General features: G+C 47.0%; 1 protein-coding gene across 1 annotated transcript in view; it reads right to left on the minus strand.

Annotated features, from left to right (window-relative positions):
- The window catches only part of HABP2 (hyaluronan binding protein 2), a 34395-nt gene extending 11435 nt beyond the window's left edge, over positions 1-22960 (minus strand). The window contains exons 1-5 of the mRNA XM_057734949.1: positions 22809-22960; positions 10328-10364; positions 2986-3093; positions 1422-1529; positions 78-194 (exon numbers count right to left, since the gene is read on the minus strand). Of these exons, the coding sequence (XP_057590932.1) occupies positions 78-194; positions 1422-1529; positions 2986-3093; positions 10328-10364; positions 22809-22877 (439 nt within the window). The 5' untranslated portion in view covers positions 22878-22960. The remainder of the gene's footprint in view (positions 1-77; positions 195-1421; positions 1530-2985; positions 3094-10327; positions 10365-22808) is intronic.
- Between the last annotated feature and the right edge of the window lie 3006 nt (positions 22961-25966).

Raw genomic sequence — 25966 nt, forward strand, 5'->3', positions numbered from 1 at the left:
CCATGGTAGGACACCGACATCCCAGGCACAAGCCAGGGTAGAGAGAGCTTAACATAGAAGAAGCCTCCACCACTTACCTGTGGAGCAGTCTGGACCCCCGTAAGGGTGTTTACAAGCACAGCGGTAGTAAGGGGGACTCTGAGTAATGAGACAGTTTCCCCGGCCACAGGGGTTGTTCTTGCACTTGTTTTGCACTGTAGGAGATCAATAGAGAAGTAGGGCCAAAGTACAGGACATTATTTGGGGCACATTTTACTTTGAAAGGTACCTGTACAGTACAATGTTTGGGAGGGGGGCGGGGGAGATGGTGATGGTCACTGACAGAGCATTGCCCCTGTCCATGGTTCTGAAACACCATGCTACCACCCCCGCCCCAGTCAAGGCTTTTCTCTTATCCTTCGTTCATGGATGATTGCTTCCCAGTTCCCTATGAGTTCCTAATGCTCACAGTCTTTATTATTCTATCTTTATAAACACCTTGGCAATTTTTACACCTTTAAAAAAAGTAGAGCTGAGCTGCAATTTGAGTTTCTCCATTTTATAGCTGGTTTTATATTCCATTTACAGTTTTGTCATTCTTCCAAGAACCTGAGGGATAAACCTAGGTACTATGTTTGTGCCTGATATCCCAAACCACCCTGAAACACTTATTGAAAGACTTCGTAGGATTGAAATTGGTAGGAATAACTGAAGAGGGCACAGAGAAAAGAAGTCAACCATAATACCCTCACTGCCTCCCCCACCCAACTTAGATGACTGCTAGATGGGACAGAATCCAGGTTCGCTCTAGGGGTACAATTAGCCCATAAGAATTCTATTCCCAACACCTTATCAGATAGCTTCATGTTATGCCCACAAGTGGTCACTAAAGGCAGACACATCTTTTATCAGAGTCTCCATGAGTGAGAACAGCAGAAAGAGAGAGCATGGGGCTGGGAGTCAGGCACCAAGTCTCTAATTTCTGCCCTTCCCCTAACTAGCTGTGTGACCATGAGCAAGTCCCCTGTATGCTCTGGGCTCCCTTTATCTAATAAGGTTAGGCCTTATGTGTCCTGAGAGCCTTCCTGCTCTCCTATTTGAGAACAACATCTCTCTGTTAAAGTTGGTCTAAACCCTCTAAACAACAACAATGATGCATCCTGAGTTTAGAATACATCTTGTTCAGAATCCAGCTCTTATCTCCTCTTACCCTCAATGTTCTCATCTGTGAATGGACATACTAGTCCTATCTAACATGTGGGGGTGAGGAGTCAGTGAGACGCTCCTGTGACCATGTTGAGGAACCCATTATGCATAATATATGTGTGGTTGTCAGGCTATCCACGGGATTACTGAACCTGTCTTTACCCCCTAGAATTGGAGAGGAAACTGCCTCTTGTTCAACACAGAGGGAAGAGTGAATCTGGTGAAGGTGCACTCACCATTCTGACACTTGTTTCCAGAGAAAGGGGCTGGACAGCTGCAGGTGAAGGTGGCCCCGCTGATGAGGCAGTCCCCACCATGCGCACAGGGGTTGGATAGGCATGGATCTAAGAACACGTGGGCAGAGGTCAATGTTGCAATGCACAGCAGGCAAGAAGCCCCCATCCACTCATTGAATTTCCATCTCCTGCCCCAAATGAGAGACAAACTGCATAGCCAGTGATTGGGGAGAGGGAAACACGCATTGCCCTTAAAGAGCCAGGAAAACTGCCATCACTAGACCAGAGGGAGGGATTCAGGTTAGTGAGAGGAGAGGCGAGAAGGAGTCGTGACTGTCTCCCTCGGCCCAGCTTTGGATGGGGCCTTTCTCGTTGAGTAACTCCCCTTTCCCGTCACCAGTGTCTCTCTCCTCCCAGTCTCGCTGGGAGTGCCACGGGGTCTGTCTCTGATGCTGAAGGCATTTCACAAGCCTGAAGACCTCCCCTACTCCCAGTGCCCAGGGGTGGAGGTCAGGAGTGGGGAACGAAAACCCACCCCTAATGAAACACAAGCTTTCTGAACATCAGGAAAGAAGACCAAAGGCAAGAGGGGGACAGAAGAATTGACGGCGAGGAGGAAATGACCCAGTGGCCTTCATCTTTCTTCAACTACTTGTTCAGTTAGATTTTGTCATATTTCATCTGTGCCTTTGGCTTTTCATGGTTGTCTGAATGGATGTGCCCTTGGGGAATTCTTTATCCTTCTGTTCACACACATTGTTCTTTGGTTCAGGAACTAGGATCCCTGGGCCTGGCTCTTGTTTTGATGGTCCCTTCTGATGTTCCCCTGATGCCCCGTATCTTGGCCCTGCCTTCCAGGCCACTTCGCAGTTGCACAGCTTTTATTCCAGCTGCTAAGTGCTTTCCATCCTTCTCCTGGTTTAGTCACATGGCTTTGCTTAGGCCCAGCTTCTCATTTTCCTTTCTGTCCCATTGCTTGGGTTAAGAAGCCACAAAAACAAAAACAAATGTGGCTGAAGGACACATGTACGAGTACACACACAAACACACACACACACATGCACACAACCTAACAACTGTGCAAAGCTTCCAAAGAGTGAAAAGAGAAATAAAAACCCAGCACAGGTGAAAGGGACATCCCCGTGCCAAATCTGTGAATGCGACATTCTGATGCCTAATGCTGACTGAGACTCGTCTGCATCAAGATCCGCCTGTCACGAAAGCTCAGGAATGATGTTGAATGTGACTCTAACCCACAGTGTCGGGAGACCTGAATGAAAAAGCACTAACGTGCTGCATGACCTTGGCGAAGTCAACTCCTCACTTGCTTCACGTGTCATTTGAGGGGGGGAGGGATGGTCTCTAAGAACCTCCACAGTTTTCATCATATATGATTTTAACTGAAAAAAAAAAAGCCAGTCTAAATAATGTTTTAATGCCTGTTTTATGATGCTGGTCAGAGAGGAGGAGGAGAGAGAGCCCTTGCATGTGGTCACTCACAAACTCTCTGCCAGGTGTGCTGCCCTCCTCCCAGGAGGGCCCCCCAAACAGCTTTGGTACCTACCGTCCTCTGCGTAGTACCAGTCAGGGTTCTCGGGATAGGCAGCTGTACTGCTGACATTCTCTTCCTCATAATACTCTTGGCTGTACTCGTTCTGGTCAGGAGTCCAATCTACAGACATGGAACAGGACAGAAGAAACCCTAATTGTTAGACCTAAAGAAGTCACCATTTTATTTCACTGAAAACCTCCTTTTCCGATGATATCTAGCTCCTGAAGGAGGGTTCATGTGTCTTTCCAGCTCCTGACACTGATGGGATGGATAGAAGGGGTTGGGTACCATGAGGTTTCATTTGAGGGGGTTGTTATCACCTAGTGAGCCAGCACTGGCATTTGGCAAGCTCAAGAGCATGTGATTGGAAATGGGAATAAGACATCAAGTTCTGGCTTTTCACTAACCGTGACCTTGGACAAGCCAACCATATTCTCCATGCCTCAGTTTCCTCACCTGTAAATAGCAGGAAGATGACTGGGGCTTAGGACGTCTCCGAGGTCCTATATGAGATCTGCCCAGGGTCAGATCCAGTGCACTTGAGTGCTTTGTTGGGTCGTTCTGTGAATGAAATTTCTCAGTGGGACTTTAACAGTCACCTTAGCTTAATAAAGTCAAAGAAACGTGTCATTTTCCTTCCGGCTGCAGCATCAAATTACTCCAAAGTTGTTTCTATAGAGTCATCATAACCGTTAATATTTACTGAGCATTTACTATGTACCAGGCTCTGGACTAAGCGTTTCACATGAACCACCCCATTTCATTCTCATAAAACTCTTGGAGGTGTATTATCATCTCTACTTTAAGCTTAGAAACCTGAGGCCAACATAGGTTAAGTAACTTGTCCAAGGTCACATACTATTAAACGGCAGCACATGAACTAAGGCAGTTGATCTCCTTATAGCCCTAAATTGTACTCTCTCAGCTACTTCAGCAGGCCTCTCACGCTGCCTCACATCATTCACACTTACCCTCGGGAAAGGGGTCCAATCACTCCCTTTGTATATCCGGCCTGCTAATTAGGAATCGCTCAAGGACAACCTTGAGACGGTTCAGGGTTCTTGCCCATTGAAAGAAAGGGCAGCGTATGGCATTGCCCGTGGTCGTAAACCTCACACTAGACCGGTCCATTGGGAAGAGCAGGTGTGTGTAAGGCTGGACTCAAACTCTCTGTTGTCTGGGGCCTTGGAAGATGCTGGTAGCTCTGTGGCGGATGGAGAGGAGTTTGGGATTTGAAGAAAGTTGGGTTGACTTTGCTCTCTCTGGCTGCTAGCAGGCGTGTGGCAAGTCGGTAAGTTGAAGCTGTAAGGAAGCTGTCCAGAGATGCATATGATAATGAGGTAATAGGAAGTGCAGAGGGCCGACTTGAAAAGGCACTCCCACGGAGCCAGCTGATGGCTTGGAGGATGGCACTTTACCTAAGCCTGATTATCAATCGCATTATCTTACTCATCTCTCAGTCATTCCCGTATAGTCTTTATCTCTCTGGCTTTTGAAAAATCGACTTTTGCACAATGGCTGTTTTATATTTCCCATTAAAATGGAACTATCTTTTTATTTCCTTTTTGAATACGCCAACTCTGGTTCCTTGCCAAAGTTTCACCTCATTTATCGCAGTGTCAAGTCAAGACTCCCTCTGCTTCCTCATTATTTCTCCTGAGCTGCTTCCCCCAACTATGAAAATGCTCCCAGAGGAGGCCACCTTTCCGGGCATGAGGATCGAGGCTGAAGATAAGGCCATTGTCTTCCTGGAGCAAATAAAGTTTCTTTCCATCTAGCGTGATAAAGCAGAGAAAGGGAGTGAGAAAGTGAGGGGAAAAAATGTTTTTCTGAGTTTGACATGAAAGATTTTCAAACTGACATTTGGGAGAGACAAGGGGTTTGGTAATGAGATGATCGCCCCATTTCTTTCTTTCTTTTTTCTTTGAAGAAGTGATTTTTGTTTTTCCAACAGGTGTTTATAGATAAACGCCTTCGAATAGCTCCTGTAATTTCTCCCATCACTGCCACAAGGTGAGGGTCAGATTGGCTAATCTTGGTTAGACCATTAAGAATCATTTCTTTTGCAGGTATTTGGAAACAAGGGAAGGTTTTTTTACATACAGATGGAATGCTATGATTTTTCCAGGTGATGGGGGATGGATGAAATGAGATGTCTGTTGGAGGGTTTTGACTTGAATCCAGCCCTATTTACAAGGTCTGATCACCTCTCAGTGCAGCTTAGGAAGGAATAAAACACATAGATTTTGAATTATACCCCTGCTAAGTGAGGCCGTGAGTCCCTGCTGTTCTCCAGGGCTCAGGGCCCTTGGCTGAGGTTGGATAGAAGCAGCAGAGGCTCAGTGGCCCCAGATCACCAGAAGCCATCCGGTGAGAAGACTGTGCGAGGGAGGGCACCAACATCCTTGACCCTTGGGGTGGGTTGCAGCATCTTTGAAAATGCTTTTAGAAGATTCACCTGGGAGGGTTTCTCTACCTCCAGACTTAAAGCTTATTTTGTCTTTTCTATTCTGTTTTTACTTCATTCCATTGCCTGTGTAAGAAATACATATTGTGCACCTACAATGGACCAAATATTATGCCAGGTGCAGGAAAGTATTGGGAACAGTGGAGAATCATGAAAAAAAGAGTGAGATGCGGCCTCGAGTCAATGGAGCCTTGAGTCTGGGATGGGTCAGGGAAGAAAGGCAGCCAAGGAAAGAGATAAAAGGGTAGTGAAGAGGGAGGGAGGCTGGATGTGGCCGAGTCTAGCTGGTAGCCTCAAGTTCTACATTGACACTCTGGTGCGGTGTGAGCCGGTCTGATGAAATAAAAGGGCCCTGATTCTTCACCCCTCCCTGTGGCCACACCTTTTGCAATGTGCCTTTGCAGCTCCTCCCACCAAAAGATGGAGTCAATTTCTCCACCCCTTGGGTCTGGGCTGGCCTTGGGACTTGCTCTGCCTATTGCTTCTAGTGGAAGCATTGTGTGCCAGGTCCAAGCTTCTCTTTCTCTCTCCCGTGGACCCCTGTGACTGCCATGTGAACAAGTTGTGGCTATTCTAAGGAGGATAATGGGACATGTGAGGCAGCAGTAGGACCCAGCCAAGGCCTCAAACACGTAAGAAAGCCCAGCTAATCTCCCAGCTGAATACAGACACATGAGGAGGCCCAGCCAACTCAGCTGACCCTGTCTAGGCCAGAATTGACCAGGTGAACCCAGTCTGAATTGCCAACCCAAAGAATTAAGCCCTAATACATGGTTAAGAATTTAAGACACTAAGTTTGGGGTAATGAACAGTTGACCCTTAAACAGCACAGTTTGAACTGCATGCATGGGTCTGCTTATATGTGGATTTTTTTCAGTAAATACGTACATATATGTACTGTAAGTGTATTTTCTCTTCCTTATGGTTTTCTTAATAAGATTTTCTTTTCTCTAGCTTATTTGTAAGAATACACTCTCTAATACATATAACATACAAAATTGTGTTAATCGACTATGTTATCGGTAAGGCTTCTAGTCAACAGTAGGCTATCAGCAGTTAAGCTTGGGGGATGTCCAAGTGGATTTGTGACTGTATGGGGGGTCAGCACCCCTCACCCTCAAATTGTTCAAGGGTCAACTGTATCACCAGGAATAATGCACGGCTTGATTAATATCGAGTTGCCAGTGGGATACAAAGTTTAGATAGTAGAACCCCTCTATGGCCCAGGTGGTTGCAGAGTTTTAGGTGTTATGGGTGGATCTCAAAGAGCACGTCTCTCTTGTGTTTTGCATTTAACTTGGTCTATCTCATCTGTTTCCTGCAACTAGATAGTTGGCTTCTTAGGAGTAAGGGCCGTGTCTATTCCTCTTTCCACCCCACTGTGCCCAGCACAGAGTCCTACGTGCAACAAATACGTGTATTTGACAGCTCAAGCTTTCCCTCTGTGGCCAAGCCTCCCTGCCTTCTGACTGGCCAGCACACAGTGGGGTCTGCCAGCAAAGATGGGGTCTGCCGGGTGCAGAATCAGCAGGGAATTCGGGAAACAGACTCTGTGAGATTTGGGTCATGGATATTTGCTGAAGGAAATACCCGATGAGCTCAGTAGGAGTGCAGAAATTTGTCCAAGGGCTGTCCTGGGGAGAGAGGATCGCATGCAGCCTGACATGAAATTTGGTTCCATTGGTAAATTGTAAAAAAGCACCCCAGGTTCAAATACAGATTATCTGAGACTTTCTCTAGGCTACAGAAAAGGAGAAAGCTTTGGGGGAAGAATGGTGCAGCTGTCAGAAGCATTTCATATCAGGTCTAAAAAGAAACCCTGTGGATTTGTCTAATTATCGGAGTCTGTTTTTAGAATTTATCAGGAAGAATGGTAAGAGTATCCTGAGTTAACTCAAATAATCCAAATAGCAGGTTATTACGTACTGCGTATTTTCTAGGTATTGGTGACTATACGAAATAAATGTGGTTGCATGTAATCTTATTCAACCTTAAAAAAATCCCCTATGGCATAGGTATTATTATTCCTATTTTGTAGAAAAGGGAAAACTAAGGCAGAAGGAGATGGTATCAGAACCCAGGTCTACCTAAGTCCAAGTCTGGTTTGCTATTTTATGAGCTTGGGAGCCTCTTGTGGGTTTGTTTCCTGAAACTCCGTGGGTTTTAGCTTCCAGGAAGTAACACGCACTGGGACATCTCTTTCGGCCCAGGCTCCAGGGCCCTTGACCAGGATTATCGTGGTCCATACACGGGGTCTCTTGGAAAAACTCAAGAGGTCCTGGGATGGGGCTTTGCAGCTGCTCGGGTTAAAGAGCTTGCCAGATGTGTAGAACAGAATAAAAATCCCTGGAATGCCGTCCCTGTTGGCACCATCCATCACCACGGCACAGACAGGTCCTCCAAGGCCTCCCCCAAACCCCAGCCCTGTCGGCCTGCATTTGACGCTTCCAATCCGGCTGACAGGGCAAGCCCAGCAGAGACCCTCGCTGGCAGGCGGCAGGACAGCTGATGGATGGGCTCAGCCTGTGTTGCTGGGCAGAGTCTAGCCAGCTTTGAAGAGGCATTTCCGCAGGCCTGTGAGCTGTCACGTCACCTGCTTTGGGGAGATGGGCAGAGTCTGTGTTGTTTGATGGTCACCTCCTCTGCCACCCGTTGGGGACTGTGGCCCGGGCCCCTTCTGCTCCAGCCAGGCCCTCACCATGCGCTGTCTCCAGCAAGACCAACTACAGTAGCAGCTTGCCTGTGGACGTGAGCACAGAGTTTCCCTGGCTACACCGTTGTCTAAAGCCAGCAGGGAATCTGACAAATTCCATCAAAGTACAACCCTCAGGTGAAATTAAATCAGACACAAACAGTGGTGTTTTTAGAACACTCAGCCATTACATCTCACCCTGTTCCACAGCCAGAGGCTGACAGAATACCTTGAGATGGACTTGGGAGCCTGCAGGTGGCCTGTTCCAGGGTCCCTTCATCTACTTACCAAACTATCAGAAGCCATTGGCAGAGTTCTTATAAAGCCCAGAATCTCAGTATGTTAAATCCCACACTTTCCACTCCCTACTAAGTGGTTTTTCAGCCTGTGTTTGAATACCACCAGAGATGGAGAGCTCACTACCTTCCAAGAGCCCAAAAGCCCATTCAGATTTTTTGACAACTCTGTCAGTTAGGAAGTTCTTCCTGTTTGCAGATCAAATCTGACCCTATAGTTTCCAATCTGTTTAATTAAAGCTGAAAGCCTTATGGACACATAGAATGCATCCACTCCCCTTTCTGTGATGTTTGTTCAGTAGGGCCACTGCATAGAGTTGTTCGTGTTGTTCACTGCCCAATCCAGGGTGTCATAAACACATAGTCGTTGTAGATGTCTTTTGCAACTTTCTGGCAGGTGGCAGTAAGGTGTCTTGAGGTAAATACTCCTCTTCGTTCCCACAAAGTCCACCTCATGGACTAGGGATGGGGCTGCTTTTCAAATACTTGAAGAGATTGAGGTTCCTTGAGTCCTCAATGTCCTGTTTCTTCCTCTGTGCGAACTTGCAGCTCTGCAGCGCTGTCTCTCGGGCACCCAGACCAAAGCAGCCCCTTCAGTGGTGCCTGAGCAGTTCGTGCTGAAGGCTGCGGAGGGGGCAGCTCTTCCCATCCCTTGGCTTTGAACCCTCCCTGGATGCCATGTGCAGATGCTGGCCTGGCCAGCGGGGGTAGCCCCCTGAAATGTGAGTCTTCCAAGGAATTGAATTGTATGTTGTTGAATTTAACGTCCTCCTTTGTTTTGGGGAAAGACACAGATCCTTTCAAAACCCCCACACCATGCTCATGTATCTTTCTATCCAAGTCCACAAACATTCCCTGAGCACACAGGGTGAGACAAGGTCCAAGCATCGCTTACCTTGAGCTGGCACAAGTCTGTCTTACCATCCAGGGCTTTGCTGCCAGAGAATATTGACTGTCAAGCTGAACTTGACCCAGTTATCACCATCTTTGCTCCAAAGAGACCCTTGATCCAAAGTTTAGGCGTGACTGTAACCTCCGTGTGCTGTGTGCCTGGCTCTTATCCTCTGCGGGTGACCAACACAGGTCGCTACCAGGGGGATGCGTCCTCTGCCCCAGTGAAATAGTGAGTGGAGCTTTCTCCCTTGGATCTCAGAGCAGCAAAGGGGAGACTCGGACCCGGAGACAGGGACCAAGAGATGGATGGTGTGGCAGGAAGGGGCAGCTCTGCTCAGCCCAGGCCTGAGGGCACCAGGCAGAGGAAACAGGACAGGAAGTAGGTGAGAGGTGGCATCTGTGTCTGTGATAGAAGAGCCTATGTGACAGAACATTGAGGAAATGAACCAGGCGGAGGAGCAACCCAGTGGGGCAGCTGGTAGGAGGCCTCGGCAGGGGTGGGCCAGTTTGGGGCTGCCTGCATGGCCCCACCCTCTCAGCACAGAGGTGCTGGCTCCCCGCTGAAGGGGTGGAGACAACAGGGTGGCGCAGGGCTGGCCTGCCTGGAGCCATTGCTCAAGACACCCTCACTTTACCTTAGCCTATCTGTCTCATCTCAGCCACTAATAGGCTGTGTGGCCTGGGGCAGGTTGCTTCCCCTCTCTGGGCCCCAGTTTCCTTCTCCATAAAATGAAGAGGTTTAACTACTTCAGTGATTTTTTCCCTTGGGGTCATGAGACTGGACATCAGGGGCATCCACAGGCAACTCGAAATTGTGTGAAGCATTGTGTGGACACAGAACCACCCGGGAGTGTATTTCTCCGGGAAAATCCTCGAAGGGGTCCGTCCACTTCTGAACCATCGGAACCCTGAGGTCATGCCCACGCTCACATGTATAGGCCCCCTTTTCTCCATCCCAGAACCAGCCTGTGGGGTGGGCAGCCCCGGGGTGGTCCGCACACTCACCTGGGTCCGCGTCTGTGAGTAAAGACAGCCAGGAGAACTGAAAAACAAAACAACACAGAGCGGAGCAAGGTTGAGTCCTCGGAGCTGGCTGGGCGCTTTCCTGAGCCCCTGCAAGCGGAAAGGAGCCTTTTCGGGGTCATAGCCAGGGCACAGGAGCCCTAGATACTTTCCGATGGCTGGGGAGGGGGGGGTGGGGAAGGAGGCGTAGATTGGAGAGCGAGGGGGCGGGGCCTATTTGATGACGTTCCCCACTCTTCATGGGCTGGCTGAGCATCCAAAACATCACTCTTTCTCCCCAGGATAGATGGGCAGTGCTTGCACTTACCTGTTCCCATGCTGGAACCATGCATGGCCCCCCGGGGTACTGACCATCTAGTCAGTTACAGTGATCAGCGTGGACTCTGCATCTCCTCTGCCTGACTATACATGGCTGCATTTAACTCTTACAACAACCCTATGAAGAGGCTTTTATTAGCCGTTTACAGACAAGAAAGTTGAAGCTCAGCTATCACACTGCTGTGATAGGATTCGGATTCATGCCCAAGTCTAGGTAATTGCCTCCAGTGACAGCTCCTTAAGGTTGGAGATGGACAGATGCATAATCTCTCCAATTACTTCTTATTATTCTTGAAATAAAATACAAACACCGACCATGACCTATAAACCTCCCCCCATATCCCTCTCTCCTGCTGCTCTTTACTAATCTCCAGCCACACCTGGGTTCAAAATGGCACTAGCCGAGCTCTTTCCACCTCAGGGTGTTTGCACTTGCTTTTCCCTCTGCCTAGAAAGCTCTCCCCCCTCTCACCCCCCCATGACCATCACTAAGTTTCAGCTTAAATGTCATCTTCCCTGCCTCCCCGTCAGTATAACATGCCCCCATTGCTTTGTCTCTGCACCCATTCATTTCCTCCATGGTCCTCATCACAGCTTGTACTTTTATGTTTATGTGCATGTTAGCTGTTTCTCACATCAAACTCTGCCCTCGACAAGGAAGAGGAGGCTTTTGTCTGTTTCATCACTGACATATTTATCCAATATTGAGCACGGTACTTGGCACATGGCATGCCTCAAAAAGTTTTGCTGAAAAAATATATAATGATAGGAATAGTGTTTTTTGTTGGTGGTGGTAGTGGTTTTGGGGTTTTTTGTTGTTGTTTGTTTGTTTGTTTACAATGCAGTACTTACCAGAAAAGGAAAATTTTACTTATGTAATAGATGGAATATTTTCTTTCACTTAAATTAGAGGTCAGCAAACAAAGGCCCTTGGGCCGAATCCAGCAGTTGTGTTTTTGCCAATAAAGTTTTACTGGAACATGGCCACGCCCACCTGCTTGCATATTGTCTGTCTTCTCTTGTGCTGCAATTGCAGGGAATTTTTGACACAGACAGTATAGTCCCAAATATTTCCTATCTGGCACTTTACAGACAAAGTTTGCTGACCTCTGACTTAGAAAACAAGAGGTCTGTCTTGTTTCCCTTTGGGTGGGTCTTGGTGACCAGGAAGCTGCCATCAGTGTGATGCATCTTCCTGGTACCCAGTCTAGGCAGTTTGGTATATTTTCTTCCTCTACCCTCAGCAGAAGTTTTAATTTTCCATTTCTCTGTAGCCTCCTCAGCCATTTTTGGGTAATATGGTAAAAAGAAAGAATGCATTCTGACATGATGTACATACATAGGGCACAATATCAACTTGTAGTACTCTGGACATAAGTGCTTATCCTAAATCTGCTCATGAGGAACACGACGGGCCCGAATCGTGGGCTTTCTACAAAACAATTAGTCTCGACTCTGCGAGATTATTGGTGTCATAAAAGACAAAAAAGATGGGAAGACTGTTCTTTATTAAATGAGACTAGAGAGACCTGACAACGAAATGCACTGTGGGGTCATTTATTGGATCCTAAATAAGAGAAAGAAAGAAAGAAAGAAAGAAAGAAAGAAAGAAAGAAAGAAAGAAAGAAAGAAAGAAAGAAAGAAAGAAAGAAAGAAAGAAAGGAAAAAAGGAATAAAAGGAGAAAGAAAGAGAAAGAAAAGAAGGAAAGAAAGAAAGAAAGAAAGGAAGGAAGGAAAAAAGGAATAAAAGGAGAAAGAAAGAGAAAGAAAGAAAAGAAGGAAAGCAAGAAAGAAAGAAAAAGAAAGAAAAAGAAAGAAAGAAAGAAAGAAAGAAAGAAAGAAAGAAAGAAAGAAAGAAAGAAAGAAAAAGAAAGAGAAAGAAAGACCCCTAAATGGTATTATTGGGACAATTGGGAAATTTGAATAAAGACTTACATTAGAGAGTATTATTGTGTCAATGTTGAATTCCTTGAGAGTGATACTGGTAATATGGTTTTGTAGGAAAACATCCTTATTCTTAGAAGATGCTGAAGTAGGGAGGGGGGTTTCTGCAGTTTAGGTGCAAATGATGCAGCAAATGATGCAACCAACCAACCAACCAACCAACCAAGCAAAACCAATGCATACACATAGGTGATCACGGCAGAAAGCAATTGTGGTAAATGTTCAGTGTTGCATCTATCTGGGTGAACGATATTCAGTGTATTATTCTTTCCACTTTTCTGGAGGTTTGACAAATTACAAAATAAAAAGCTGGAGAAGAGAAAAGCCTGCAAAGAAAGGGAGAGAGCCCATTCGTTGTCTGGACTGTGCCTGTTTAAATGCGTCACAATTCCCCTGCCCTGTTTCTGCAGGAAATGAGACAAGACGTGGGGGTTTTGTTTGGTGGGGGGTTGGTAGTGGCGGGTAGGATTGGCAGAGGAAGGGCAGGTTCAGGTCTCAGGGTGTTTCTGGGCCTGGGGTGCTTGAGGGGGAGCATCTGACATTGACACCGCTGGGCTTGAGTGCCAGGCAGATGCCAGAGAATGGGCGTGAGGGGACCCTGAGAACAAATGTTACCCCTCCTTCAATCTCATCCTCATCACAGCTAGTCGATGCGGCCTTGGTCCCGGTCCTTTGCCTGCCTCATCTTCTCTCCGTAGAGCTTGTCTGGAGGGCAGGGCCTGACTCTCTCTACCTGTCTTCATCCAGCCCTCCAGGACATGAGCTAGGGCCAGAGCCCCAAATCTTAGCTGAAAACTGGAGCCTGAGGGACAGCCAGGTGCTGTGAGGCCCACTGCCAGCAGGTGGCAGACGTGCCCTTCCCAGGAGTTGGAGCCGCAGCTGGAGCCCAGAGGGAAACCAAACAAAAAGAAAGCAGGACTTTCAGGGGCTGGGGGCCCTTCAGATCCTACGGGCTTTCAGGGAGTCTGAAGCAGCTGCCACCCAGCTGTGCAGCCTGGGCTGCATGTCAGGGGGGTCCCAGGGGTCCCAAGGAGGCCCACTCATTTTGTGAATCACTAGATCCACCCACAGAAAGAGACTGTGGTGAAATGTGCACATCAGCAGCCCAAACACCAGGCTGGATGTTGGGGGACCAAACGAGAACGGCTAAGACAACAGCCAGTTCTTTGTGCCATATACCTGGATCCTGAAACTAACCTGGGTGATGGTGAGGGCTGGGGGCATGGACAGACACAATATTTGCCTCCTTTCATCCCATTATTCCATTTGGTTTTTCCACAGAAACAGGGAAATGATAAGAACTCCTACTCCTGGGACTTGCAAATCCAAAGAGGAAGGTCATTGATGTAAGGGAAGAAGGAGGAGGGGGTGGTGGTGGTGAGAGCTATGATCTCAGCTCACATCTATGAAGACCTGACAGTTGCCAAGGACTGTGCTAAATGTTTTATGTGCATTTTGTCTCATTGATTGCACAGAATCCTTGATAATTGAAGTACTATACTTATGTCCATTTTAGAGGTAAGAAAACAGGTTTGCAGAGATTAAGTTGGCCAAAGTAACTGAGCCAGTAAACCCTGGAGCCAGACTAGAACGGAACCAGTCTTACGCCAGAGCCTTGCTGTGAAGGATGAGGGACGCACGGCCTGCACAAATGGTGATGCAAGGATGGAGAAGGAAGCGGGAGAGCTACCTAACCCTAAGAGAGGCAGGGCATTGAGCCTGGTGAAGAGATCAGGCTCCTGTTCTTGGAAAGCTTTGTGAAAGTCCTCTCCAGACTAGCCCAGGCCTGGCAGACACAGGGAGGGCCACTGGGCTCCAGGGCCATCTGGGGAAGGGACAAAAGTCATCTGGAACGTCAGCCAGTCCACTGTGACAAACACATCTCAGCAAACATCTCCACCCAGATCAAAAACACACAAGCCACTGCCTGCTTCTTCCACCACATTTATTCCCAGTCTCACCAGGGCTGAGGGGTCACAACTACCCCAGTTTCTCTTAGAGGGCTGGGAATAGCTGCTTCTTGCACATGAAAAGGTAGCTGCTTTGCAGTAGACTCAGAGACACCCCTCTAGATACAACTGCTGGTCCATCTACAATTGGGCTTTCACAATGGATCTGTGGCTCAGGACTTTGGCCTTCTCCAGTTAGAAGCAAATTATTAGCAATGTTAATATACCACCCCCCCGACCCCAGTCACCAGGGAGCATGTCTCATGACCTGGTGTCTTCTAGGCTAAAGATGGTTGGTGGGAAAGGCAGGGAGGGGCAGAAAGAAGGATCCTGTGTCCGAGTCATACTGATTTCAGCTTTTACAGCGTAATCTCCTCAGGGGTGGAGGGCATTGAGGTCTAATCTCATCTGTCCTACCTTTAATCTAGTTGTTTCAACACGGGTTCTTCCTCTACCTTTCACAATTCTAAACATTCTAGAAAATAAAACAAAAAGGCAGAGGCTAAAATTCTGCGATGATGAGTTCCAGGAATTAACGGATAGGAACTGTTCTCAGAGGACTGGGAAGCAGTAGAGGGGAGAGGTGGGGCTAGACCTGACCTTTGGGGTCAGAAGCTCGACTTAGAATGAACCAATAGCAGAAAAATCCTTCGCCTGGTAGGTAAGAGATTGGGATTCAAATTCCAGCCACCTCTTTCTCCTTGCTGTTCTACCATGACCTTGTGGTAGACCTGATGTCACTGCACTCCAGGGAAGGATTTGCATTGCTCCTAAAGGCAGCTGGGGAGGAGAGAACTCTGCACCACGGCCAAGTGAGGCTGTAGCTGCAGGGCTGGAAGGCGAGCCAGGGACAGGAGTACACAGCCTAGCAGGGCCAGTCCCCAAGGGTAGGGTGAGAGGGGGAGGTGACAGAGGACAGGGGTTTCCTGTGCCCCAGTGGCCAACCCAACTGCTGCCTCACACCATCCTCCAGCTCTGGCCTCTCCTGCAAAAAAAGCTACATCACGAGATGAACAATTGTGCAAAGCCTCAGTCATTTTTTAAATTGTAAAATATTTACGGCATAATATTTTTCATTTTAACCATTTTAAGTATACCACTCAGTGACATTAATTGCATTCACAATGTTATGTAACCATCACCACTATCTATACCCAAAACGTTTTCATCGTCCCCAACATAAACTCTTCCTTCTTCCTCCAAGCCCCTAGTAACCTCTATTCCACTCTGCCTCTATGCATTCGCCTATTCTAGGTACCTCATATAAGTGGAGTCACACAGTATGTGTCCTTCCGTGACTGGCTTTAGTTCACGATGCATGTTTTCAAGGTTTGTCCATGTTGTAGCATATCTCAAGAATTTGTTTCTTTTTATGGCTGAATAGTATTCCATTGTATATCACAATTGGTTTATCCATTCATCGGTTAATGGACACAGGTTGTTTATATCTTTTGGCTATATGAATAAGACTGCCGTGAACATTGGTTTACAGACAACTGTTTGCTTCTCTGGTTTCCATTCTTTTGGATTGATACTAGAAGTGGAGTGGCTAGGTCATATGGTAATTCTATGCTTAACTTTTTAAGAAACCACCATACTCTTTTCCACAGTGGCTGCACCAATTTCCTTTCTCACCAGCAATAAATGAGGGTTCTGATTTTTCCACATCCTCACCAATACTTGTTACTTTCCATTTTTAAAAGGTTCTAGGCATCCTAACAGGTGTGAAGTGGTGCCACTCAGTCCTTTGTAGTCATAAGGAATCTCGTTCTTGCTTTAGCACACAGCTGTGCAACCTGTCCCAGGACTGGCATCTTCACTGTGGCTTTGCTTTCATCTGAAGCTCAGGGTAAAGAGGGATGGCTCTAACGGAGAAATTCAGACACCAAAGGAGAAGGCATCAGCCAGTGGTCCCTGTGGCTGGTTTCCTTCTGGAGAGCCTGGATGAAGCTGTTGACAGGACCACAGCAATGAGCCAGGAGGCACTATGAAGAGGAGCTGGTCTGGACCCTTGATGTGCAGAGGAGGAAGCTCAGCCCCAACAGGGTGACATGGCTCCTGTAAGGACACAGGTATATTGGGCCAGGGAAGGAACTCAAGGCGGGATCTCCTCACTCTGAGACCAGTCACCTGTGCCTGGCTCAGAGCCACCTATACAGACCTCTGCCCAGTTAACTGGGGACTGGACTGCAGCTTCGTGAGGCAAGCAGGGATGGGGCAGGGAGGAGAGGAGAGTCCCATTTGTAGACCCTGGGAATTTCTATTTTTTTCTGGAGAGCTTTTGATAAAAATTCAGATCCGTGGGCCCCACTTGTAGAGGTTGTGTTGCCATGGGCCTGGAGTGGGCCCAGAACATACATTTTCAACCAGCCCCCAGCTGACTCTGCCCTCGGCCACACTTTGATTTTACCTCTCTTAGGTCTGAAGCTCCTGGCCAAGGAGATGGGTGAGTCTATCTTTGCTCCTGTGCAAATTGTTAAATCTCTTTGTGCCTCAGTTTTCCCAATGATAAAAGAAAGAATTCTCTTACCCAACCCGATGTTCGATTTAGGATTTATCTGCTCAGGGAAATTACAGCATTTGCAATGGGTTACTCTTCAGGTAAGCACTGGGTGAGAAATATTGGTACAAATGGGTCATCCCAGGAGCTTAGGGGGAGGGGCTGAAGGATAGGGAGTGAGACCATCCAAGATAAGGAGATTGGATGAAAACAAACACTGGTTTCTGGATGTGATACTGCACTTCTGAGCCCTTTGAAAATGCAGACGAACAAACAAAACAAAAGAGTGGGTTGGGGTTGAGTTTGAGGCCCACCACAAGGGCACAAGCACCCACGTTCACCTCCTTGGCCAGTTGGTTCTTGGGAAAAGCCCAGGGGTTCTTAGGAAAGTAACTTCCCACTGATGGGAACCAACACCTCCCCTGAAGCTGTCTTTACTTCTGTGCTTTCCCTGGTGTGGGATGTGAACCACTGCTGGTACCCAAGCTGATTTGGGTGGTGCCTGGCCAAGGAGAGACATCACATCAAAACACAGCATGATGAAGGGGAATCTGGGACAAAGTGAGAGAGTAGCATAGACATATTTACACTACCAACTGTAAAATAGATAGCTAGTGGGAAGTTGCTGTATAACAAAGGGAGATCAGCTCGATGATGGGTGATGCCTTGGAGGGCCAGGACAGGGAGGGTGGGAGGGAGTCACGGGAGGGAGGGGATATGGGGATATATGTATAAATACAGCTGATTCATTTTGGTGTACCTCAAAAGCTGGTACAAGAGTGTAAAGCAATTATATTCCAATAAACAGCTTAAAATAAATAAATAAATAAAAAGCAAAACAAAAACAAAAAAACCCACAGTGTGAAAGAGTCATTCGCTTCTCAGTTTTACTGTTAACTCTTTAAATCCCATCACAAAGACAGTCTTGGGGTGGTGCTGATATGTCCCTACCCTCTACCTCTTGCCAATCTTCCCGCCTAATAAGGAGAAAACAGGCTTCCGCTCTGAGTTTTAGTATGACAGCTGCAGCCAGTTAGAGTTCAATGGCATTATTTCATTTTCTTTGATTTTCCCACTTATAGTAGTGATGATTTCCTTTAACAGTATATCTATTTAGGCAGACAAAAAGTGAGTCTGTTCAACAAAAGTATTAAGAAACTAGTCTGGGCTTTGGCAACATTTCGGAAGATGGATTCATTCATGACTGAAGTTTTGAAAGCACTGAGCTAATGGGTTAGCCACCTAGCAAGACTTGATCCTTCTGGTGTTGGAAAGCAAAGCCTCAGGGATTGTTGCAGGAGCCTCCAGATGGGAGTGGCTTTTCCTCCGGCCCGAAGCTGGAGTCTGAGGCCACTGCCCTTCTGGACACGTGCCATTCCGCATTGAAAGTCTCAGTCATTGCAGGGTAGTGCCTGGCACAGCAAGCTCTAATACCACGGTGATAGCATGGAACTGGCATCAGGCAGACCTGGGTTTGAATTCCAGCTCTGAAACCTCACAGGGCGGCCATTTATGCAGATTATTTAATTTCTGTAAAGCTGCGTTTCTTATCTGTAAAACGAGGATGACAGTGGTCCTTACCTCATAGGGCTGTTGGGAAGCTTTACGTGAGATCATGAAAGTAAAGCACACAATAGCTGATGTATGGTAAAGACAATAAACTTAATGAATACTTGCTGCTATTAATTATCATTATTAGTCACTGTGGTCAATGAGTTTGAATTTTCTTTTTTCAAATTACGAAGTGATTGAGGAGAGCTCGCTCAGCACCAACTCTTCCTGAAATTTGTTCGTCGGGTCACAAGCACGTCACACGAACCCCCCCCCCCCATTTTTCCTGGGATCTTTGCCAAGTCCTAAGCCAGGAAACCTTGTTATATTAATTATGAAGAAAAAGCATGTTTTATTTAAAATCCCGGCTGCCGAATATTCTGCCATGCTGTTTCTCTGTGACAGCAGAATTGCTTTTGCATTTAGGAAACTCTAATGAATTGAAAATATAAATATATCTGTGCCTACACACACATGCGATTTCCTGCAACCTGATTTCCCTAAATACCAGTGTACACTGCCAAAGCTAATGAGTTGGACTTGTACTTAGGATCAGTGTTTTTTTTTTTTTTTAATCTATAAGAACATGCAGTGCAACTCAGTCCCTCTCTTTTCCATAAGCCTCTGAATGGGTTACAGCAAGAGGAAGGGATGTCTCCTAGGCCTGAAAGGGACTCTGACATTCTGGAGCAGCGATGCTTTGAAAAGGGCGGTTCTTGTCTTCTCGTCAAAAGCCTTGTTCGGTCCTGGGGGCTGGTGTGGATTTGGATGCTTGAATTAATCAGACACTGAGCCCTGTTACTTGACCATCCAAAACTGGCTCTAAAACGTCAGCATCCTTGGTGATTCTAAACAATAACCAGACAAGCACTCTCTCTCTGTTCGTCTCTCTCTCTCCAAGGTAGAATGAGGCATACAATGTATATCCATTAAGCAGAGAGGGTGTCAAAAATAGAGAGTGTTGGGGCCTGTGGGATCTGGGAGGCTTCGGTTTCTAATACCAGAAGCAGCCGTAGTTCCTCCTTCCCCTGGTGCTGTGCAGGAATGGGAGCCTCGTGTTACTAGAATGTCTGATTTTCAAGAAAAGGTGGGGGGCTGCATTGTTACGTGAAATGTTCTGATTCTCAGATGTCACCAAGCAATTGAAAGGAAATGAAAATACTCTTCAGGCTGAACTTCTACCCGCAAAATAAAACTCAGAGACTGTGAGCAGAATGTACCCCAAACCACAAATTTGCAAACTCTGGTCTATGCAGACATTTTTGTGACTCTCTACCTAGCAGGATTCTGAAGTTCTAGAGTTCTTGAGTTTAAACTCTAGGGTTTAAAAAGCTCAGAAATGGGAGCAAACATTCATTTTAATTATAAGGCCCACTGTTGAGGATGCGCTGAGATAAGAAGGGCAGGCCTGACAAGACTTGTCCTCCGGCTTCTGAACCTGGAAGAGGTCAAATTGCGTTATGGCTGAGCCCAGCGGCACCCCAAATCACCCTACGAGCCACAGCAAGGAGAGATGTCCGAGCCCTGGGAATGGTGCACGTACAGTTACGTGGGCCTCCTGTGATGGGCGAGGAGTTGGACAGAGCTGGGTCTCAATCCCGGCTGGGAAGTCAGTTCAACATCTTTGGGCTTGTTTCTCCTTCAGAAAATGGGAGTAACACTACAAGACTGTGCTGGGGACAGGTATTCAAAACTGATAGGTAAGGAAAAATAAACCTAGACCAGACCAGGGAGGCACTAGGAGGGAGTCCCTGGAATCCACGGCAATAATATTTGACCGCACCGTTTTTGGATCGTGCACATCTGAATAAAAACCTAAGTTAAAGACGAACCCACAGAGAAGTCATCATAATGTTTGCTGCATGATCTGAACTCATGGGAGGGTCTCTAGGCATCTTTCCAATGGGCAGCAATCAGAGACCCTGTGACTGCTCTTCTTTAAAGTTTCAGAGGCACCTGGAGCCTGTTACGCAAACAGGGCCCTGGTCTAAGAGCCTCCCATCCCCACAGGAAGGACCATGCCCTGAAGCTACATGGACCAAAGAAATCTTATCCTCAGCCAGGGCCCTGGGCAAGAGACCTTATCCAGACAGAAGGACAGCAGCCATCGTCTAGAACTCAGCTCTGCCAGCTGTGTGACTTGAGGACATGTTACCCAGCTCCTGATCTGTAAGCTGGGAGCAATAACAGTGCCTACTTAGGACCCTAAGACCAAGCCATGAAAAGCACAGAGCCGGGCACACAGGATTTCTCACTCAATGGTAGCAGTTGGTTATTATTTTTAGCTACCTGTGGCAGGAGAGGCTACCCCGTCCATCTGGCTATGTGGCCTCTTCCTTCCCGATGATGCCCCAAACTCTCTCAACATCTGAGTGAGTTGGCACTTTCCCCTGGATGTCTGTGTACTGGCCTATGGAACACAAGCCGCCCTCCCGACCACCTGTCTGGCACACATCTGGGGCAAGAAAACATTCCAAAGCACTGAATCCTCTCTTTGGAATTGACTAAGCTCATTGCCTAAAGGCTATCTCTCATATTTTCTCTTTTATCCATTATTGACTTATAATTTCATCGCTAACCCTAAAACTTCACTGGGGCTTGCAAAAAAGGAATTTGGGAGGATCATTATCTTTTGGTGAACTTCAAACAGGCTGTATCCACTCTCTTCCTTGCCTGCAAACTTTAGGATCTAATTCTTTCTGACTGGTACTTTCTCTGGGCCCCTTTTGAACCTCTGATAATTTCTATCACTTTTCTCTAGACCTGAGGTATTTCTGCTGGGTCTTGGCCCCAGACATCCAACAACAATCAGTCATGTAGGGGGTTTGATAACAGCTGGTCATTGTAGCCACACCACACACACACACACACACACACACACACACACGCACGTCATCACTGGAAAAGAAAACTTGTCCAAAAGTGAGTCATTGGCAGCTTAACATGGGACTAAGGAAGGTGTCTGAGTACAATTTACCAAAAGGGGAGGAGAAGCTGTTGTTTTTAAAGCGTGCTAATCAGAAAACCTGGAATTTAATCTGTTTCCTGCAGGAAAAGCTCTATGGAGTGAAATGCGAAATAAGATGCAAAGGTATTTACTATGATAAAAAGGTTACAACTGTAATTTCTTGTTCTCTACTCACCCCACCCCCACTCCAACAAAGAGGCGCATTCTCTGATGTTTATAGAGAACTCATGCTCACTTTGGAAATTTCAAGGGAAAAGAGCTAACATGTATTGAAAGCCATATGCATTGCTCTGTTCAGTCAGTTGTGACCTTCCCCAAATCTGGGGGAGATTATCACTCGGTTTGCAGCAGAGGAAGCTGAGGCTCTTAGAGATGATGTTACTTGCTCAATGTTCCACAGCTAGAATGCAGCAAAGCTGAGATTCAAATCCTGGCTCCCAAGCCCTCACTCACACCTCAAACCCATCCAGTGTGGAACTCCAAGAGGCGCAATGTCTGGTGCAGGCCCCCTCTCACATGCCCACAGAGACCCAGCTTACACTCTTGGACCACAACAGCACACAGCAGGAGCTGACACCTCCACAACTCATCTGCTCCCAAATGTCATGAGTCCCCTATGCGAGGACCCCTGATGTCACTTTCCTTCCCTGCTCACCACGACCTCCCTTGGGCTCCTGCTCACCTCTCTGCGCCGTTCACTACCGCCACCGTCACAGGGTGATGGGAGAAGAAGTACTGCCCACAAAACTTCTCTCCAAATCTAATCCATCTAAGCAAACCTGTTGCCAGCAGGATTCTCCTCTAAGGCCAAAGCATGGGGATTCTTACCCTAGTGTTGCCCGAAATAGCTGGAGAACTGGGCATGTGTATTGGCACGTGCAGAGAGAGAGAGTTTGTAGCTTTCAGTGGCTTCCCAAAGGGATCTCTGAGATCCATGCCGGATGACAACGCACAGCCTTAGCAGATTTTCTTGCTCCAATCTCCTTAGTTGGAAGGTCTTCCTAGAGACTCTGCTCCAAGAGGGCTCAAGTCAATTGCACGGCTTCACGGAACTAGCCGCTTAATAGCAACCAACATGACAGGCCTGCATTAATGCTTGAAATCGGGACATATTCTACCTGGCAACACTAGTCTTTCACAACTAAAGTTTCTCATCGCTCCTGGCCCAGCTGGTTTGGTCCTCCTAATAACCTCAGACTCTCTCAACTATAGATATTTGAAAAGAACACTTACCCCGAAGGCTGTCTTTCCCGCCAGAACCATTAACAGCAGAACATGGAGAGCAGACATTCTGGCAAACATCTTTGTAGTTTAAGAACTCTTGTTTTGCTCTTAATACAATTTCTTGTGTTGTCTATGCCTTTGGGGGTGGGGGGGGATGTCAGTCTCCAAGGATTCAGGAACAAATGAAGAGGATGCAAATTATTAACTAGGTATCAAATACTGTTTAATGTTTAATGTTTTGCAAACCAACTATCTTGATTAAACAAATGGTAACTTCGGGGCTGGGCTGAGTCATGGGGCTGGTTTCTTTTCTGGAGAGAAAGTCTCCAAAGAAAGCAACAGAGATAAGGTACCCCTGGCTCCTGGGGTGGGGGGTGGGGGGGGCGGCTGCCGAGTGCTCAGTGCAGAAGGCCTGATGGTTAACTGGCATCTCAGCCACAGGATGAAAGCCCTAATCGGGTGAAACTCCTGCCACAGGCCTCTGACATTGCTGATTCGAACAGAATGTTAATAGAGTTCTGATTCATCAAATCTCAAGCAGAATTAAGGCTTGGATGGGCTCCTAATAACATCACGCTTTATATTCATGAAAGATAAATTAAAGGATGCAAAACTGCTATTGACAAACATTGATTCCGGGCCCTTTGAAGCAGTGCCCATGGTTGCTTGTTGGCTTCAAAAGTTTTCTTTTAAATTTCTTTACATAAGGTTTTAACTTTTTAATTATTTTTTTTTCCTCTCATCGGAGTCTTTCTTTGATCAAGAGGGAGAAAGAAACCCATGGTGCTCGTATTTGGGGCCAATTGTTTCCTATGTTTCTTTTTCAGCTGCACTGGCTGCGGGTAGTACTATACAGAGCACGTTCCCTCTGAAGCGTGGGTGCTCGTGGATACAATTGATCTCTTTAATAGGTATCACTGTGAGCTCCTGTAAACATCTGACTGCCCACAATAATCTATGCAAGGGCTCCAGGAATCCTCTCACCTGGGTCCTAAATCCAGGTCCTGAAACCCTGCCGCCGACCTGGGCCTCCTGTTCACCCATCTGCCATCCCTACTTGGCCCATGTGCTTGGACTCCTCAGTGGCTGCTTCTACCTTTGGAAGCCAGGTTGCTGGTCACGGAGGGCCCCACAGGTACCAGCCCAGGAGGATGCCAAAGTCAGTGCCTCAGCCACCAGATAGACGGCCCTTGAAGGACAAATCAAGTCCTGCCATTTTACCACCCAAATTACCCCCAATTTGTCTTCTGTTCTCCACTTATTTTGTCTCCACCCTATTTTAGGCAGCCATCATCTCACCCCTGGTCCACATCCATCTGAACCCTATAATACACACATACTTTTCTGGAAAAGTTCTTCTCTAACCTTCCCCTATTCTTCCCCTAATCCTTATTCCACCCCTAACTCTGTTCCTAACTCTAACCCTGATCACTCTTTAGCAAGTTCGTTTAGATACCCACCTACTTAATCCACCTTTTGGATTTCAGCCCAAACACTACTTCCTCAGAAGCCCTGCAAGAGCTTTTCCTTCACAGCACATATCAAGGTCATAATTCCACACCTGTGTTGCTCTTCCATTAATACCTGCCCCCCCCACTGCCCCCACTGGACCGAAAGCTCATGAGGTGGGCACTCTGTTTTGCTCACCATTGAATTCCTGGTGGGGATGCCTGGCACTTGCCTAGCTCAGGATTGGTGTTCGATAAACACATCATGAATGAATGAGCAAAGGAATAACCAGTTTCTTACAGTGACAGCTGGATACTTGGTAACCTGGGCGGCTTAGATAGCATAGCCATCTCAATGTGAAAAGCAAAACTGGGTATGGAAAGCTGAAGTATCCGTGCACTTGTAAACACCCTTCCGTTTATTCATAGACACTACATGAATATCGATCGATTATCCACTGATGATCTGCTGTGAGCCTGGCGTGGGCCACACCAGGACAGAGGAGACAGACGTGAATTTTGCTCTTATGGAACATGCTTTCTGGTTGAGGGGGCGTTAGGTGGACCATGAAAGAATACACACGTTGATTTTAGTTAGTGGTAAGTCTGAAAAAGAATGAAACAAGGTGATGGAACAGACATCCTTGTGAGTGGGAAGCTTCTGCAGACTAGAAGGTGATGATGGTGGTGATCGTGGCTAAGTGGGTCATTGGTGTGGTGTTGACACTGTTGCTGGTTATCTGGTCACAGAGCAAGGGTCAAAGGGGCAGCGTGCATGAAGAGGCTGCCGTTTTCCAGGTTCGAAGCTGGAGCCCTCGTAGCATCAGCTAGGGCTGTAAAAAGTGGAAATGGAAATTCCAGGCAAGGCATATCTCTGAATCACTCACGTGACTTAGGCATCTCTTTTAGCCTCCACAGCCTCGTGTGAACTAGTGACCTTCTGACTTTGTGGAGAGATTCCCAGAAAACAAACCAGAAGCTTTTCTTCCTGTGTCAACAGGAAGTGACCCAGTGAGTTTGTTATTCACCTTTAGAATCCGGATTCGTTTCCCTGACATGTAATCGTCCCTTTATCACCAACAAAAAGTGAACAATTGTGCTCTTCGTGTAATAACCACAGGCCTCCCACATATTTTCTCATTTCCCTAAAGTTTTGTTATCATGGCAATGTGAACTTGAGTAAATTTCTGCACATAGCCCTAAAAGAGAGAATTCTCTAAAAGATGCTTAATCCTTTTAATTTAGGGGGACAAAAGGACTAGTTTGTCATGTGATATGGCTTTATCTGAGGCGTTGGAACAAAACCTACCTGGGATCTCTGTTTTTTAAATCCAAACAGAGACTTCAGCCCTCATCCCGGGGCGGGGGGGGGGTTTCAGATGTGATCAAGTCAATCTATTCTCTCGAACTCTGGGGGACATTTTCTCTTGTGTAGGGTTACATGCTGCTGGAGAGAGCCTCTGTCCTGCCTCAGGAGGCCTTGGGACTCTGGTTCTCTAGTAGGCTGATTCTTCTACCCTAAGGGAAAACTCTCTCACGATGCCCTTGCTGGAGACCCAGGCTTTGATGTACTGGCTTACATGACATCTGTTGGGCCTGGACAAACCCGCCTCATGTTTATTGTTTACAAGATGTTACAGAAAAACCCAAACGAACTTTTTGGCCAACCCAATAACAACCATCCTCTTCCTGCCAGGCCTTCAGTATGGGAAGGTAGCA

This window comes from Hippopotamus amphibius, chromosome 5, assembly GCF_030028045.1.
Source record: "Hippopotamus amphibius kiboko isolate mHipAmp2 chromosome 5, mHipAmp2.hap2, whole genome shotgun sequence".
In the NCBI taxonomy this organism is placed as follows: domain Eukaryota; kingdom Metazoa; phylum Chordata; class Mammalia; order Artiodactyla; family Hippopotamidae; genus Hippopotamus; species Hippopotamus amphibius.